Source organism: Clarias gariepinus, chromosome 22, assembly GCF_024256425.1.
Source record: "Clarias gariepinus isolate MV-2021 ecotype Netherlands chromosome 22, CGAR_prim_01v2, whole genome shotgun sequence".
NCBI classification, from domain to species: domain Eukaryota; kingdom Metazoa; phylum Chordata; class Actinopteri; order Siluriformes; family Clariidae; genus Clarias; species Clarias gariepinus.
Window position 1 is genome coordinate 20,139,290 of NC_071121.1, and position 18,845 is coordinate 20,158,134.

The following is an 18,845-nucleotide window of genomic DNA, read 5'->3' on the forward strand; positions in this document are numbered from 1 at the left end:
TTTTCTAATAACAGCACAAGTTTTATTCTTCTTGCACCACACCAATTTTTTGATGCTACCAAATATTTATTTATAATGGAATACCACATTTAAAAAAATCTTTAGTTAACATTAAAACCAAAGTTCCCCTTGTGCTGCCGGGGGCGGTTCTGAACCCTTGGGGTATGATTTACAAGACCTCTGGGGGTGTCTGGGACCAGGATATTGAGCTCTGTGCATGCTGGGCCCTGTGCATGGTAAGCAGTGTTGTACTGGGGGTTCCAATACCTTTCTATCATAGACATCATTGACTTTATTTACTGATTTGTGCTGTATTGGCTTTCCTGTGGTAGTGGACCGGACACACAGGCCACACTCAGTGGTGCTAGGGTTGATAAGTACGGGTATGCATACAAAGAAAAAGCTTCACCACCTCAATCAATACTTTTTTTTGTAAAACAATTGCACCTTTTTAGAATCCATTTATTATTCGGTCCCTGTGAACGAGTTGTTACTAAGGTGGTTATAAAGAGTGTTTTGCCCCGCAGGCAGCACGACTGTCAGAGCCACTGTTTCAGAAAATTAATCAACACCAAACACACTGAAAAACAGCACTGAGATATAAACTAATATAATCACTTCAGATTCTAAGAAAACTTATTCACTCTGTCCTGTTGTGTGTGTCTGTGTGCAATGTGTGAGTGTGTTCAAAAAGTATATGCAAATAAGAAAAAAGGAAAACCATTTCATTATATCTTTGCTTAAACAATGTGTTTTTACATGAAAATTAAATACAGTGAAACTTCGAATTGCGAGTAACACGGTTTGTGAGTGTTCCGCAAGACGAGCAAAGATTTTTAAGAAATTTTGACTTGAAAAACGAACAAGTCTTGGTTTACGAGAAATGAGTATCACGCATGCGCTTTTTGTTTTGACGCCGAGCGTCACGTGATCACAACTGAGCCAATGCTTTTTCTCTCTCTTGCGCTGCGGAATTGTGGGTGTGGGAAAATTCATTTTCTCCCTCTCTGTTTCAGCCTGTCCTTATGTGTGAGCGCACTCTTAATTTGACACCGTGCCTCTACACACAGACACACACACAGACACACACTCGGCTCTACACAGAAACAGTGCTCTGTCACGATTCCTTTCAAAGGTAAAGTTCAGGTTCATTTGTTTGTTTGTTTTCCTTTACTTTAAAGCCGCCAGCTAGCTGAATTCGTGTTTGTAAGTTGTTTTTGTCAAAAAAAAAACCTTACATGAGTTTGGGTCTGAAGTGCTGGATCAGGGCGCAGAGTGCCAGGCCAGATCTCCATGACTGACTCAAGTCTTTCACCTTAACCCTCTCGCACCAGGCTGTGTGTTTCTGACACCAGGTCAGCAGATCTGATACACGTCGCAGAGAAGCTGCACACAACACACAGATCCCATTATTCACCAGGTTTAATGCTTTATTTCTTTTAAATATTTATAAAAGTTTATATATATATATATATATATATATATATATATATATATATTGTGCAATGACGGGCATAAGATCTGTAACATACCTTGATTATTAGTACGTAATGGAACTTTTTTCTTTTGGCTGGTATCCAAGTTGGCCTCAACCTTATACAGATGCTGCACCTAAAGAACATGTTACATATCATACACCATGAATGTCACAACTTTTTTATTGCTACACTACTCATTTAGGGATGAAATCCATTGCAACTAATACATTCCACCACTAGCAAACGTGAAAATGTGGTTTAAAAACAAACATGACCAAAGGTTTAGTGCCCAAAGTAAATATTTTATATTCTTACTTGTGTAGGTTTTATGGAGAACATGTTCACATTAGGGTAACGGGTGCTCGGATTAATGCTGTAGGCGGAGTAGTTCTTGCTCGTATTCTCAGGAGTGGTCTGTGATAGTAACTGATACACACTTTCCCTGTTTCATTTAAATAAAGAGGAAGAGATAAGATCAGTACTGTATTTAAATAAATACTGCTTGAGATGGATGTGGTCACAATGTGGTCACAAAGTGGTGCACTGGTAATCAGTGAGGGCTACTTAGTGTGTTTTTCATTTCCTATTGAAATGACTCATGTAGCACAACCACAACACCCAACAAACACTGGAAAAGAATGTACTTAATATCGGTACATAATCAGTACTCGCATCGCTTTGTAGTACCTTTCTGCCAGAATCTGCATATGTGGTGTTCCTTTTCCCCAGCTCCTCACCATCCACGCAGCATCAAAAGCAGCCAGGAAACCTCGTGCGATTCCTGTCCCCAAGGGCCAAAAGGGCTACACACAAACTGCATTGTTACAAGGAGGAACATGTGCTTATATCAAGTGTTATAATAAAACATGTAATGTTACTCTGTATGAAAAGCGTCATAGAAAGTGTCCTGTATCAAGAAAAGAAAGCAACTAAGCAGCTTGTTGTATAATGGTGAACCATGATCCTGATCGCCTTGTGAAATCGAATTGTAAAGAAAAGAAACAAACAGTAGAATTCACAGCTATGTTTAATAGAGTAAAAGCATTTCTACACTCATAATGGTTAAAGAATTCGTGGGATTGGGACTAAACAGCAGCGTAGCCTTAAGAAAACCACTTATCAATGAGGCTAAAACAAGGAAATACAAACAATGCAGCTGTACGTTTATACAGCTATCAGAGAAAGATTAGCCCATACTGTAAGAGAGTGTACGTGTATGTGTATACAGTATTTAACTCACGTACCTCCACCAGGCAGTCTCCCACCAGGCCGATAAGGAGTTTCTTGCCTTTGCGCTCCATCACCATCGAGGAGTTCTCCGCACGGTGCATGGAGGTGAAGTCAAACATGGCTACGTCTTCCTCTCCCTTGTGATTCTTTGCGAATTCAAGGTTAGGAAGGTTTTGGCCCGTAGAAAACATAGCAGCATCATATGCGTACTTCAGCAAAGCCTCCGTGTTAACGTTAGCAAGTGCTAACAGTTGTTCAGCATTAGCATAGTCCTGTGAGAAAGAAACAACACTATTAAAGTACAGTTAACTTGATGTTTTCTTAATAACCATCATTAAAAGAGGCGAGACATTGTGTATATACTTTCTGAATGTATCTTTTTAGTTCAAATCACTTATTTGAAAGATATGGTTTATTGTTCACCATTAATACGGTTTGCGGGTTTACTGATTTAATTAAAGTCTACAACGTCAGCGTAACTTAGCCAAAAAAGACAGAATCAACCAAAATATTTCTATTTATATTTGAAATAGCTGTTTGTTTAAATTACATTATTTTATATTGCTGTTTATGCAGTTTATCGAGTTGTCTACTTAAGTATGTATCAGAAATGGTACATATTACAGTGATGCTAAATAATTTTGAAGCTAACAAATCTTTTTTTATTTTATTTATTATTTTCAGATTTTCTCCTTAATTTAGTTGTGTCCAATTCCTCCCCATCACTAAGGGGCGCTCCACATTAAGGCTACTACTACCACTCATTCGGGAGGGCCGAAGATTATCACGTGTTTTCTCCGAACCACGTGACGCCAGTCTACAGCATCTTTTTCACGGACTGTTGGAGGCGGCGTAAAACACTGAGAGGACAGCGCTATCCACTCCTTCCGCTTGCGTGAGCTCACAGACGCCCCTGATGGACTGTAGAGACGTGATTAATGTGGCAATCAGCTCTCTCTAGACCTCCGGCTGCAGGAGGTTACAGCAGAACCCAGTCAATCGAACGAATGTAAACTGAATAAAAACCCAGTCTCTGTGCATGTGCATATCCACATTGTCATTGTTTGTGTGTTGCCATACTGAAATATAGTGTGCTCAGTTTTGATCAGTGTTATGAATTAAATGTTAGTGCGTGTCCTGGCCTTACTTGCTTGATGACCCCTTTCTTCAGCAGGCTAATTTTCTTGGCTGTCATTACAAAGTAATGAGTGTCATCTTTGTAGTAGACTATGTTCTCCAAATCAATGCCTGATCAATCAGAGAAGAAAAAAAATTAAAGAAGGAATTATTAAAAAGAAATAATAAGAGTCGAAAAATTGGCCCACCTTCTCATGGAAGGGCTTAACTACTATTAATAATTCAGAAAAATAATAAAGACATTAAAGGTTAGAACACCTGTGATGCAGAGTAATACATAATGCCCCAGTGCTGTTACCATCCATTATCACCACTCTTGGAATGCCTCTTATCCAATCAGATTACTCAGTCAGAACTTACCTGACTGAGTCCAAATGTCTGCCTGACAGTATATACAGTATACGTACATTAATAGTAGCATGTACATTAAGAAGTAAATATGTCAACTACAGTATGTGCATCTGACTGTACGTAAGCTTGAGTGCACTTTTAAGGCCACAGTTCCACAATGTCCTGATTCCATACCCATTTTTGTTTGAAGCTCCTGAAAAAATTTCTGGTTGTAAATGCGTGCCACGCCACTGATCTCTGGCACCTGAGTCTCGGCCGCAGTGCGGTGGTTAACAAAGTTAGCGGTGATGCCGATGGCCAGCTTTCCTCTCAGCTCCTTAATCTTAAACCCTGATGCAGAAGCGCACACGCACACGCACACACACACACACACACACACACACACACACACACACACACACACAACATGCAAATTACCAGAACATCAATGGCTAAAAATTCTCAGTTTTCTTCATTTTCTGTTTAGAGATGTGACTATACATTAGTGGAATGGAATATCATGGCAATACATATTTACACATTTCGAACAATTACATTTTTGACACAATCTGATAACAGTTATGGTCAGTATATGGCAGCAACATACAATACAAACTTTACATACAATTCTTCATGTGAGTTTTTTTAATACCTGACAAAATGCACTAAAATTTTACTACCTTAAAAAAAAAAACATTTCATTTATTTATCTTTCATCCATTATCATCTTTATCCTGATCAGGGTCTCATAATTTTCAGCTGACACAATCAAAATCTTTCAAAAAATAGAAGCATTGCACTGCATCCATGATAGAGAGTGATTTAATATTCAAATCACAAAAAAAGTCCAAACAGCAGCTATAAATAATATCCCTCTGAGAATACATACTTTTAGAATACTATAAAAAATATGGAAAATTATATATATATATATATATATATATATATATATATTTATATATATATATATATATATATAATAGGGATGCACCGAAATTTCGGCCGCCGAAAAATTTCGGCCGAAATAGCATTATCGGTTTCGGCCGAAACGTAAGAAAGCGCCGAAAATAAAAGCCGAAATTGTCGCCACGCCTCTCCCATCCTCCCGTCTCGTTCGCGCTGTCATTACGCATCAAACACGGAGTATGTCGGCGGTTTGGAAGCACTTCAAAGTTTCAGATGAGGACAGCAAAGTTGCAATATGCAAGATTTTTTTAATACAAACAAAAAGAAAATATTTTAAACATGTTTTTTAATGAAGCCATTTTCGTTTTCGGCCCAGAATTTTCATTTCGGTGCATCCCTAATATATATATATAGCCCTTTTTCCATACCGCAAGCTACACGGATTACTTGGACAATCCTAGGCTGTGATTAAACCCAGGGACTAAAACAACATCATTTGAATGTGAGCTTTTGCCTTTAATTATGTAAATATCAGGTAAATTCGGACAGCATTCATAGACTGACAAAACTTACCATCGGGTACAAATCTTCCTCCTCCGGCGGAGATGAAAACATCAAACTGATATGAAGAAGCAGGGTGCGACTCAGGATGCAGTAAAGCTCTCCAACCTGAAGAAGAACCCGAGTTTATTTTTTTAAGCTTTGCTTCACACTTGCTACTTGCTAGCACAAACATGCAAGTAAGCTTTATATAATAACTAATTATGTACCTGTTCCTGATGCTTGGGGTTCAATCAAACCATTGTAGGTCACTCCAGTGTGAACCTCAACTCCCAAGAGCAGAGCCAGCTTCAGCAATATTAACTGCAACTGGCGGATACCTGCAAATGCAAAACAATCACACATACAAACAGGCAAGGTCAGGAAATATACTGATATATACAGTCATGTGTATGTCCTGTTTTAATTCTATGTTTTTGTGAAAAACAATAAAAAAATCATCTGATCATAGCAGGTCTTCTCTTTGTATTAGGCAAATACAAACTCAGCTGGACAGCAACAATTATTTAACAAAAATGAAGCAAAAGAGATTGTTGAGGAATTGAGAAATTCTGGCCCATTTTTATACAACATTGCTTTTTATACAACACTGTGTATGTGACAAATACAAATTTTAATTTGAATTTCAGTTCATTAAGACTTTTGACCATTTGCTTAAGCAAAGCTCTTTTAAGGTCACGCAACGGCATTTTAGTCCCATAGTTTTGATGAACAAAATAGTACCTAATATCAAACTGAAGCTAGTTACCTAAGGACATCAATATAACACCAAAGAAGTCAATATTATATGAGCATCTTCTTCTTCTAACCAAGTTTGTAATGTTGTAATGCACATTGTATTTTGTGTGCAAAATGTGATTATCTCTCCTTAAATCTCACAAAGACAAATAATATTTTAATCTGGCTATGCTAGCTTTTTTATTTTTCTGACTGCATAAGAGAGCTATTCTGTATGATTCCACTTACAGTAAAATTATTTTGTTACGGGCTCTTACAGGAGATTTGGGTGTAGGCATTGAGTATTACTTGCGTACTCTAGCATTGACAAAACTACTTAATTCTCAGATACAGTATCCCCAGATACAAAACCTCCTTGTTAAAGACAACCTTGACTACCGCTTTTCCTACAGTAATACATGCAAAGTATTTATGTGTGATGAGTTTTATTACAGCCAATGCATCTAACTTCTATATTATACCCTGTATTTTGGATAGAGTTTCTGATTTATATTGTGTGTGTATATATATATATATATATATATATATATATATACATGCACACACACACACATCATAAATTAATATATCATTTACATGGAGATGTCCAAGCGCAAAGCTACTATTTGAATATTAATAAGTATAATGAATTAGGTTTGTCATTTGTCAATATGGCTGTTTTTTAACTAATTTGCAAAAGCTATGTTTAAAATCATGACACTCACTAATGTGGTCGAGAGAACCAGAGCAGAATTTGCCATAGAACTTCTTCGCACCAAGATTTTGTAAATCTCGGATCGTGTACCGCCAAAGATGCAGAACATTGTTCCTGGAGAATGAAGTTCTCTTTTCCAACAACACGACCTGAGCACCTAGAAGAGCCAACTCTATAGCTACCCTTAAGCCACATGGGCCTGCTCCTAAGATTAAACACTGTAAAAGACAAAGACAAAAAAAGAGAATGGAGAATTGTTGAAAAAAAAAATTCTAAATTACTCATATTAACAATGTTATTTTCTGACTGTAATTGTAGATATTTCATACCTTGGTCTTGGCACAGGGCTTGCCCTGGTCATAGTCTGGGTGTGCTGCCCTTTTGTCAATCTTCTGCCAGAGTTCTTTTGCTTTCCAGTAGTTCAGCCTCTCTTTCAGATTACTGTAAACTTGGCGATAGTCCTGGGTATTTATCTCTAGGTGGCGACAGAGCTCACTAAAATTCTGCTGAACATCTTTGCACGTCTGAGCGAGCATGAAGCGGTCAAACGCGGCATGACTCAAATTATCAGACTCCTTCCGATTAGTCATGCTGTAGAATGGCCTGGAAGACAAGTCCACATAATAGGAGTTTACATTAGTACATGGTTTCTGACTGGTGTTAGATTTTGATTGTGAAAAAGACAAGCGTAATCATCATTAGAGCACACAAAGGCCATAATCTTCCACAGATTAGATAAAACAATGAGGGACCTAATAGGCTCTCCTGAACAGATGCACAAGATTGTCAAACACAATAATAGTTGTTCAATGTTCTGAATAAATTCACCAGACAATGACATTGACCTTTGAACTTGCAAAACAGATTGCATCGTCGCTGTTTATCTAAACTGTCCTAATCAGACATAGATAAAGTATTCCCCTTACCAATAAGTTCTCTTTTAATTTATTGCAACATCAAATTTCAGTATAATGTTTAAGCTGCAAGGTCCATCTAAAAGCAATTTAGCAATTAAAGCAATGCAAGAGCAATGAGTCTTAGATACTATACATGATAACATACTGCAGTGTACTTGGGTAGGTAGAAAAAAAGTTAATAATGAAAAGGGTCATTTAAAAAGTACACACATAGGGTTTAGGCAGACAAAATGATTACAACAGTCATCAGTTTTCATTCAGGGTTCAGTGTGAAGAGAAAAACATCCATGTCCTCTAAAGAATGCGTTTTCTTTTCAATTACTTTTTAAACCTGTACAAGTTCCATATCTCTGAAGTAATTTTTCTGCTATAAGACTTTAACAATGTGCTGCCTGTTCCATTAATTTGAACCAAACAAGTCATTGTAGAAAATCCACCATCGCTAGTTATAGTATTCTACAGTATTTACTTGGATCCTCATGGAACCAAACTTCCTGACCAGAACAGTACAACTTTAAATATGTACTATAATGCCCATAACATAAGATCGGGCCAGACTTTTCTATACTTTTCTATACGTTAGGAGGAGAAAAACAGGAGTAGCTGGGGTGCCCTAGACATTCCTAAATCAACAATAAGGTATAATCTCTCCAGTTGCTTCTGAATCTGGCCCGGGGTCTCTTCATTTCGACATGTCTGATCCAGTTCTAGTGTAAGCCAACCATTGTAATTCTTTTTAAGGTGCCTGAAACACCTCACCTAAACTCTACTTTACGTACAGTAAGTAATGGCTTGCCAAGATTTTGTTCCTTTAACACTGCCAGGAACACTGTAACGAAACCGAATTTCCCTTGCCTGCACTTGCTATCTTCTTCTATCTGTTACAGCTTGTACTGTAAAATGCCAAAAACTAGGCGCTAAAATCTCCTTTTCCATGACTTTCAAATAAGAAAAGTAGTATTTGGTGAGAGTAGTAGGTCTAGATACACTTGATGTCCTTACAGTAATATGGAATGCTGTTAAAAGTTAGCAAGCTATAAACAACATAAGCTGTGTTTTTCTGTCTGAAGGTCTAACTACTTATATTTGCCTCAAATACATCATTTCCAGTACCTCAGGTGTTCACACAGACAAGGTGGTAGTACCTAAAAGAAATGCAGCTTAGATTAAATCTAAATGTCACAATTTATAACAAAACAACCGTTTAAATGTTCAAACTGTTCATATATTGGAACATGCAAAACAAACAAATACACTGTTAGCTGGTTCTGGTATTTGCTTTAGTAGTATAAAGTATTTACTACCTAAAACACAATTCAAATCAAAAACTAGAACAACCAAGATAACTGTAACTCTTAATCCGGTTATTAATAATGAAAGCTGTGACTACACCCACCACCATACATATCTTAAGAAACATTTGTTCCTATTTAAGACAAGCCACACAATGGGTATGTGAAACTGCACAGTCAATCTAATTTCTACATTTAGCTGTACACATCTGCAAACTGAAAAAAAAGTTAAAAAAAAAAAAAAAAAAATGGGGCACCTTTATGAGTAATGCATGATGAAGATGCAGTGTTTTACTAGTCACCAATGTTGTCCAAATAAGGAAAAGATTCCAATTTTTTCTTTTCTGTTTCTGCTGACTCTCTTCCCAGGGCTATTTAGGAAACAGTCTACTATAAATCAGCATGGTCTCTCAGGACTCACCTCTGCTTTGCGTTAATTATTTCCACAAAGTGCATGTCATTACACAGTAGGGGGGCATTAGATAAAAGAGTTCACGTTTTTTTTTTTTTCATCAGTAATGAGTCAGACGAGGGAAACTGCTTTCCTGAAGTAACACCACTTCCTAACCATTATCTACTGTTAATTGGAGAAGCAAAGATCAACTTAGACAAGGTAAAGGCGGTCAATTCCATGGAAAACAAAGACCAAGGATATTCCCCTAAAAATGTAAAGGTCTGTTTACATATAATGTATTTCTAAAAAGGGACCCATTATGCAAAATTCACTTTTTAGTCACATTGCCATTTTTTTTATTATTGTATTGGGCGGGTCCTAAGCAAGCAAATCAGCTATTCCTCCTATAGTGACCTCATATATCAAGAAACACCCCCACACACACACCATCAACGCTCAGCTCTGCCATAACAATCAACAGCTAACAGCTAACTTAGTCTTCTCCGGCTTTTTGTCGTGTTTTAGCTTTTATATAATTTGACATTGGAGACGTGTTCGTGAATTAATACAGGAAGTTTTGCAACGACCTAAATCTTCATGAGCAATACAACAGTTACAGAGCATATTGCCAAACAGTATAAAACGCAAGGTTTCAAAGTGTCATTGTTATTACAAGCTTCTGTTATCTTGCTATGTGGTTATTGAAGACTAGCTATAAAAAGCATGAACACTTCCTGGAACTGTGATGATCACAAAGTCTGTAGCAGCATGTTCGAAACAGCTGTGTGCATATACTGAACATGCTCGATGGCCTCGGGTTAGATGTGCATCTGTTCAGGATAAATATTTCAACGACTGTACTACTACTGTTTTTTTTATTTATTATTAATTAGATAAGGGATTTTACAAATCCAAAAAAGGAAACAAGAGAGCATAAATATATACAAGGAAACTGTGACACAGAGATAAGCAACCTTAAACCGGGATGATACATTGCCTCCTGACTGTTACGTATCCATTTTTAGTAAGCAGACGTTATGACTAATTATTTACATTTTAACTAGATGTGGGAGTGGGGGGTGAGACAGACAGTCTGAAGACAGAAAATGGTAATGTGAAATTTATTTAAAGTCAGTATCAAGACCATGAGCTGCTTAATAGAGGCTTGAAAATGAGTGTTTAGTTCAACAGCAAAATAACTTGATGCTTATTCAAAGTTGTACAATGGTCTGGTACATGGTGATTCTCTAGGTCTATGATCTGTATTTTCCCTAATATATAACATTCTCAAAACTATACAATCTCTGAAATACTTTTCTCTTTTGCCTTAATTATAAGTAAACATAAAATGTTTCAATTTGTTTTTTGAACTGCAGTCAGATATTTTATTCAGGATCACAGGTAATCATGGATGTTTTGTCAGGAAATATATAAATACTTTTTTGGGCTATTTCCTTTTTCTCTGGATTCGCCATATCAAATCATTAATCTGTAATGGATTGGCACATTTCTTCTCTTGAATACACTTCCTGTTGTAATCCATTTCCTTCAACACAATCAAGCTGTGCCATTCATTGAGAAGATCACACTTAACCACCAAGCTTAGAAAAATCTGTTAGTCTGACTGTTTTTGATGTTGAGTTTGCCTAACCTTCCTTATCCACAATAACCAAGATATCCTAAGATATCCTAGGCAAAACACACACACACACACACACACTGTGCAAAAGTCCTGTTTTTTTTTTTTTGGTCATACAGTACATGTTTATGACTTTTGGACAATAGCAAAATATACCTGATTTCCAAACATTAAAAAAAAAAAATTCTTAGAGGAAAATATCCGTAGTCTGCATATTATGTAAAAGACCACTTTTCAAACAAACAATAAAAAAAGAGTTTCTGAATTTTGCATGCATGATGAAAGAAGCAGGTGCGACAAAGTCATCAGAAGGACTGTCACTGGTTCTGCAAAATGTTCAGTAAAACTAAGGAGCTAATTTCATTATACGCAACATTAAATTTTTCCTGAGGCTATATTTTAAGCAAAGGGTTGCCACACCGATTATTGACTTTTATTAATTACTGTTTTATGCTTTTTGGATTAACTTTTTAAATGTAGAAAACCTTTTTGTGAAGAAATCCTTGCTCTACAGCAGTTTTTTGCATGTACTGTACTTAAGACACAAACGTACGTGCATGTCTGTGTATTTCCAAAGAAAGCAATACATCCAGAAAAGAAGTTCAGAAGTGCAAAAGGTTCTGAATGGAGCCACAGACGTGAATCTTTATGGTGTTACATTATCATAAGCCACAAGCCTCTAACCCCAAAATTATCCATTACACATTTTTATCCGGTGTGGTAGAAGTAAATTATTTTTATCCCGTGTGGCAGCCTTTTTCTCTAAAATCCTTGAACTAATTAGTCTTACACCGACTCATTACATACGCTTGGAGCAGTCTTAAAATGCCATAAGACCCTGTTAGAAGCCCCTGCATGCCTGTGTTCGAAGCCGCACGCACCCGTGTGCTCTCAGTCAAGTTGAGTTTTGAGACTTTGAGAAGGTAAAACTTTGCTGTTTCATTATGATCCTATAGGCAGCACACTCTTAACTATTTATACATTTTTATCCAGTGTGGTAGGGGTAAATTATTTTCCAAGTTTGGCAAAGTATTATAAATAATAATTGAGGATAGAGATTAATTTTGCCTAGTTAAATGTTAAACTCTTGTAACCGAAGTTAGTAAGTATTGCTTAAATGCTGCCCTTGTTTTTTAAGTGAGAAAACCATTAAAATAAAATCATTAACTTTTTAAAAGTTTAAAATTGTAACAAAAAATAGGCGGGAAAAGCAATATCAAATCAGAATAATTATAAAATAGTGATACATATAGAATTGCCATTTCTGTTTGAATCAGCATCTAGGTATTGTGATGTGTCCTACTGGGATGTGACTGGTGATTCTAATCCCTATTATATTTATATTACACACACATTCCTCTTCTCTATGTGTAACAAAGACTTGGTGGTTAGAACCAAATGACACAGACACAGTCTTTGTGTTTCTTAGCCCAATCAGGTCTCTTCTGCTTGTTTTTCTTTTGAAGTAATTATTTTAGGGCTGCAACAACTAATCGATAAAATCGATAATTATCGATAATGAAATTCGTTGTCAACGAATGCCGTTATCGATTAGTTGGGCTGCTCACGTCACTGAGGCGCGCGACCACAAGATGCACAAATACACACAGATACACAGCCGCTCGCGCAATGGAGGTTACAGAAGCGTCTGCAGGAAAAAGCGCGCGCCCCGAGTCCTCCAAGGTATGGGAGTGATTTACATTAAACGCCTCTAAGAAGACGGTAACCTGCACACTATGCAAGACCGAGCTTTCATGGCATGTCATGCACGAACACTTAAAAAGAAAACATGTTGGTGTTACGGATGGCGAAACGTCAGCAGGGTCAGTAAAAACTGTATCTCTTTATCGTGTAAAAGTTGTATAGTTTAAGTGCTTTTGTTTAAACTGTTTGCTAACTTCGGGACAGTCGCGCTAGATCTGTTCACGTGCTACTCGCGAGCATCACATTGCGCAATCACCTCATGAGCAATAGTGATTAGTTAAATGGCGCGACTTTAGATTATCTTAAATTACACGGTGCAAATAACAGCAGAATATTACATTTAGTGATTGTTGTGGTTTTCAGCGAACGCAAATAACAGTACATTTGTGACCATTAGCTTTTTGCTTTTCTACAGTTTTTTATAGTCCACTACAAAGTTAACTTGTAATTTACTGTGGTTTTACTTATGCATACATAGTTTTATTATACAAAATTACATTATTTTAGCTGTTTATATCTTATCAACTGAATAGATCAGGGTATTTTTTTAAACTATATATATATATATATATATATATATATATATATATATATATATATTGTGTGTGTGTGTGTATATATATATATATATATATATATATATATAAACTGTATATTATATACTACATTTCATTTAAGGTTTAAAATGTCAAAATTAAAGATTATATATGTGTGGCTCTATATGTGGCTTTTGCATTTTTACAAGTTTATTTTTATACATAAATAATACCCTGATTTATGTTTTTTTTTTAAATAGTTATAAGCAAAATATCAAATTTAAGAAGCGGTTAGGTTTTATCCGATTAATCGATTAATCGAAAACATAATCGCCCAACTAATCGATTATCAAAATAATCGTTAGTTGCAGCCCTAAATTATTTCTTTGCGGCAATTCGACCATGAAGGCTTGACTCATGCAGTCTTCTCTAAAGAGTGGATGCTGAAATACATCTGCTGCTTAAACTCCGAAAAAACATTTATTTAGTCTCTAATCTCAGGTGCTATAAATTGACAGTTTCTTAGGTACTGATTCTAATAAATGTATCCTCGCAGCAGATGTAGCTCTTGTTCTTCCTTTGCTTGAGGGACAGTCCTCATGAGAGCCTAGGGCTGGGCGATAAAACGATAACAATATGTATCGCGATAGACACGTGATCGATATCAATAAAAAATGTGTTCGATAAAACATTCGATAATTTTTATTCTCTGTCGGAAGAAAACAGAGGTCGCGAAGCTAGTTTGGTTGCAGTTTGGAGACAAGATGGCGCTTCACATCGCTCAGTCATTGAGTCTGCCCATGCCATTTCCGACGCTTCGCCAGATCTTGTGATTTTGGGTCCAATTCCTGATTGAGTGTGTGTTGCTAGAACGCGGTGTTAGCTTCTCTGCTTTATTTTATCGTTTTTCGCGGCAGTGCAACAGCCCGTTAATTCATGCAGCGATGGGAAAGACAAACGAGTCGATGCATGTCCATTCTTTTATTTTCTGCGTTGTCAGGCGATATTACAAACTTCTGGGTGGATCTCGTACTTAAATCAAACCAAAAACTACTAAAAGAAAACAGGTTCAGGCTCTATATTCCAGCTCATCTCACATTTCCGCGTTCAAGCACATTGGACTGCATTACCCACAAAGCATTGCCCGCACTGGACTACACTCCCGTAAACAGCTGCCGTAGAATCAACCTCTCTCCTGCAACAGCGGGTATAATTGTGTAAACTCTTGCTCTCCGCGTGAGAGAGTTCTTACAATGACTCGCGTGGTTATCCTGCCTGTTCGCGCTATTTCCGCGTTTGGATTTACTGTCCAAGCTACAAGGGCTAACTGCTAGTGTTCTGGTCTACTTCCGGTTGCCCGTGACAGTTGCATTAACAAAGGCACTCGCTTTTTGGTAACCTAGCAACGTAGGGAGTGATACACTAACGTCAATCATGTAACAGTATCACGTTTGGTTGCGCCATGTCGTTGTCTCATGCTGGTCAGCTGGATTCAGAAAATTTGATTTGGTTCAAATAAAAATGTTTAAATGTAATATATTTTTCTCCTGGTCCTTATTTTAAATGGGTCATAAAAATATAAATAATTATCGATATCGACCGATATGAAACACTGATATCGTGATACAGTTTTCAGCCATATCGCCCAGCCCTATGGGAGCCAGTTTCATCATAGCGTTTGCTGGTTTTGGTGACTGCACTTGTGGATATGTGCAAAGTTCTTGTGATTTTAATGAAAAAAGTAATGATGGACAGTCTTTACTGTTTACTTAACTGAATGTTTTTTTGCCATAATATGTACCTTGTGAATCTTGAGAATACCATGAGTGTGCCAAGCTGTCATCAAAGATAATTGTAGTTGTAGATAAGTAATTGTAGATCTAAAATATCGAACATACCACTGTTTTTTGTTTACTACATAATTCTATACATGCTCTTTTATAGGTTGCATTTCTTCAGTATTAATTTACAATTCTGAAAATCATACAAATAAAGAAAAAAAAACACTGAAGGGGAATGTCCAATCTTTTGACTGGTAGTGCATAAGCATGCATGCACACACGCACACACGTACGCACAGACAAAACCGGCAACACGACTTATAGATTATGAAGCGTCACTTGCTCAACTATCTTAATTGATAGGCCATTATACTCAACAATGTCCTATTTACGTACATTGTAATCCTTTGCATGCCTATCCATTAACATCACTGTATGCAGAGCAAACTTGAAAACGATCTGTAAAAGAGCGCCATCATGACTTTTGCAGCAAAAAGAACAGAGTGCTCATTCAGGGTCGAACACATTCATTTGTGGTCAGACTTATGGAAAGGAGTGCATGTCTGGAAAGGGCTTCGGGGAAGTCAGTATTAGGATGCATTTGTTGATAGATATTATAGAGCAAGTTCTGTATGTTGATTTGGATATGGTTGTCTGCCAAATGCCATAAATGAAAATGTAAGCAAGCATAAAAGCAGCCTTGAAATCTAGCACGTAAGCAAACACAAAAGGAACAGAAAGAAAAAGAAGAATGCCACTTTGACAGAACTTGTTAAGTCAAACCAGGACTCGATAACATTTTTGCCTGACATAAAACTAACTGACATTTACAGAAGATTCCCAGCATAGTACAGCAATGAGACTCTTAGCCCCAGTAAAACATTTGAATGATGCAAATGTTTTAAAGGAGGCCATACATCCATGAATGACAATCCTGGCCAAGGTACTGTAACTGAGAGCCCACTGTAATCGTTTCTTGAAAATCGATGAATAGCTATTCGCCAACTTGTGAAAAAGACACAGTCGTTTAGCACCACTTGCACATTACAGGAACTCGGCTGGGACTTATCGCCGTTAAACTGGGACTTTAACTCCATTAAAGGAGTTCCTGGGAAGCTAATGTTTTAGACGTGAAGCAAGCAGTCTGATCATGGCCCCAGAATGCCTAAGGGCATTAATGTAGCAGGGGATTACATAGATAAATAAAAGTCATCTTTACACTCATAATTGCACAATCAAGAGCTAGTTTATGCCAATTTAACTGCAGTAAAATGTTATGCAAAGCAGAACCAGGTGTTTAATACAGAAGCTTTACAAACCAGTGTGCTGAGCATGTGATTATTACACTATAAGACAAAAACATCGTTTCTTACAGTGAACATATCTTAAATACTATACATACAGTATAATGAAATCTAAAATAGATATTAGCAAAGCACTGATTAGACTTAACTGATGTGCATCAGTCAACATCACACACATTCACTTGAGATAACCATAAAGTTTGATAGCGATGATAGAATAATAACAGACTGTAAACAATGGAACAAAATGTTATCTGCACATGCTTTACATGGTTTTCAAAACAGGATAATCTAGTTTTAAAATAAGAAGACTGAAGATTGGAAATCATATTTTTCATCTTGAACTGTTAATGTTTTGGTGTGTCTGTGCTCATTATGGCCTAATACTCATCTTTTTGAAACCTGATGTGAGCTATAACTATTTTTTGGGTGATCGCACATGGCCTCCAGAGTGAGCAGTTTGAAAAGATACTCGCGTCACATGTTTTGGAGAAAGCAGGGATGGTTCCCTGGTTGGTCATTTTCATTTGCATTTTATCTGTCGACAATTAAATTAGGTTTTACTGTCCAGTAACCTACAACATGTTTTATTTTAAGAGTTGTTTAAGTTCATCTTGCATTTCCAAAAGGCTTTTCTGCTTACAGAGAATAAAGAGTGGTTATTTGAGTTATCATCGCACCCTTCTTTGTAAACTCTAAAGATTGCCGTGTCCCAGAACAATTATGAGTTTTTAAAATCACAACCCACAAGGCCATGACACAGTCAAAATCACAAAGGTTGCACCCCCAATTTTGATATTTGATGTGAATATTAACTAAAAAGCTTTACTTTATCTGCATCATTTATTTGCATGATTGTCTGTGGTAGGGGCAAATTATTTGCGTGGTTAGGATCTCTCTCTCTCTCTCTCTCTCTCTCCCTTTCTTCAAAATAATCCTCCTAACAGAATTGCAACACAAATTGAATCAACATCTAGGAATTGTAAAAATTTTGTATAGACTGGTCCCTGGTGATTACCGTCCATATTAAACAAGATTCCCAGGGACTATAATTCACTTTATTAAACCATTTTCTTAAGCAGATAATGTAATATTCCAGTGTAATGACATTTAATATTAGTCTGTTCTAAAACATTAAATGGAAGCAGACATACCTAAATATACCCAGCCCCTATTCCTATTCTTAACCTCTAATACAGGCAACCATATTATAAGCCCTCTTGCTGCTCTGCTTTTCTATTGTGTTCAACCGTGTACTCTGGGGCATCATTTACAGCTCAGTATAGACCAATGATTCAACAGTGCAGGGAGTGTCTCGTTTGCCCATTGCTTTCCCTTCCAATTAGTCACATAACACATTGTATTGCAAGGTTTTAAAAACAACAACCTAGCCACCCAGGGCAATGTGTTAGTGGCAAAACTTTTGGTAAATCATCTATGCATGCAGTAAGCATATCTATTTAGCACTTACACAGCCACAATACTGTGAATTACTCCTAACAGTAAAACACAGATAGGCAAGTTGGAAGCAATATTCTGAAACAAATGCTTGAACAACAGCATCATTGAAATCTTCTACTAAATACAATCTGAAGTAAATGTTAAAGAGGTCACATTCTCTGCTTGCTGCAACTGCTTTGATTATGAACTCAGACACGAGACAATGACACGCAGAAGCTCCGGCACCATCAGCCACGAATTATGTGTCATTTCCAGCGGTTTAAAAAATCATGCAACTCACGCAATGGTGTGATCTTGCCTTAAACAAGCCAACAACTTATCAAATAAACCAAGTCTTATTATTAAAATACCTGTTAAGCCACAGCAACTTCATGAGTCAGCATGAAACATCTTATTTCTGTATTCAAATTGTATTCTTTGTGTGCCATCGCTAATGCAACATCTGTTGCTATTCATTTTGGACAGCTGATGTCTTAAAAAAAAATGAATTCCTCTTTCAGAACTGAACTAATGTTAAAACTTTTCCTGCATTTCACTCAAACTCTTAATGGCTGGAAGAGTTCCACTTAATTCAGGTCTTTAACTAACTTCATTTTATTGCCACATAACGTCCCTCAGTCTAGATCTGACTAACTGAAGCCACATTAATAACTTTATGTTTAAAGGGGCTAAAATGCAACTAAATTAACATCTCTGAAAGATCTTTAGCATACCCTATCACTCCTTTACAGAAGCTGTTCATT

At 36.8% G+C, this 18,845-nt stretch overlaps 1 protein-coding gene across 1 annotated transcript in view; it reads right to left on the minus strand.

Moving 5' to 3' along the window:
* Positions 1 to 18,845, minus strand: part of mical1 (microtubule associated monooxygenase, calponin and LIM domain containing 1) — a 39,075-nt gene that overhangs the window by 17,199 nt on the left and 3,031 nt on the right. The window contains exons 2-12 of the mRNA XM_053482546.1: positions 7,404 to 7,677; positions 7,085 to 7,292; positions 5,852 to 5,962; positions 5,655 to 5,750; positions 4,371 to 4,526; positions 3,856 to 3,956; positions 2,723 to 2,980; positions 2,166 to 2,281; positions 1,794 to 1,920; positions 1,533 to 1,611; positions 1,239 to 1,386 (exon numbers count right to left, since the gene is read on the minus strand). Coding sequence (XP_053338521.1) covers positions 1,239 to 1,386; positions 1,533 to 1,611; positions 1,794 to 1,920; positions 2,166 to 2,281; positions 2,723 to 2,980; positions 3,856 to 3,956; positions 4,371 to 4,526; positions 5,655 to 5,750; positions 5,852 to 5,962; positions 7,085 to 7,292; positions 7,404 to 7,664 — 1,661 coding nt within the window. The 5' untranslated portion in view covers positions 7,665 to 7,677. The remainder of the gene's footprint in view (positions 1 to 1,238; positions 1,387 to 1,532; positions 1,612 to 1,793; positions 1,921 to 2,165; positions 2,282 to 2,722; positions 2,981 to 3,855; positions 3,957 to 4,370; positions 4,527 to 5,654; positions 5,751 to 5,851; positions 5,963 to 7,084; positions 7,293 to 7,403; positions 7,678 to 18,845) is intronic.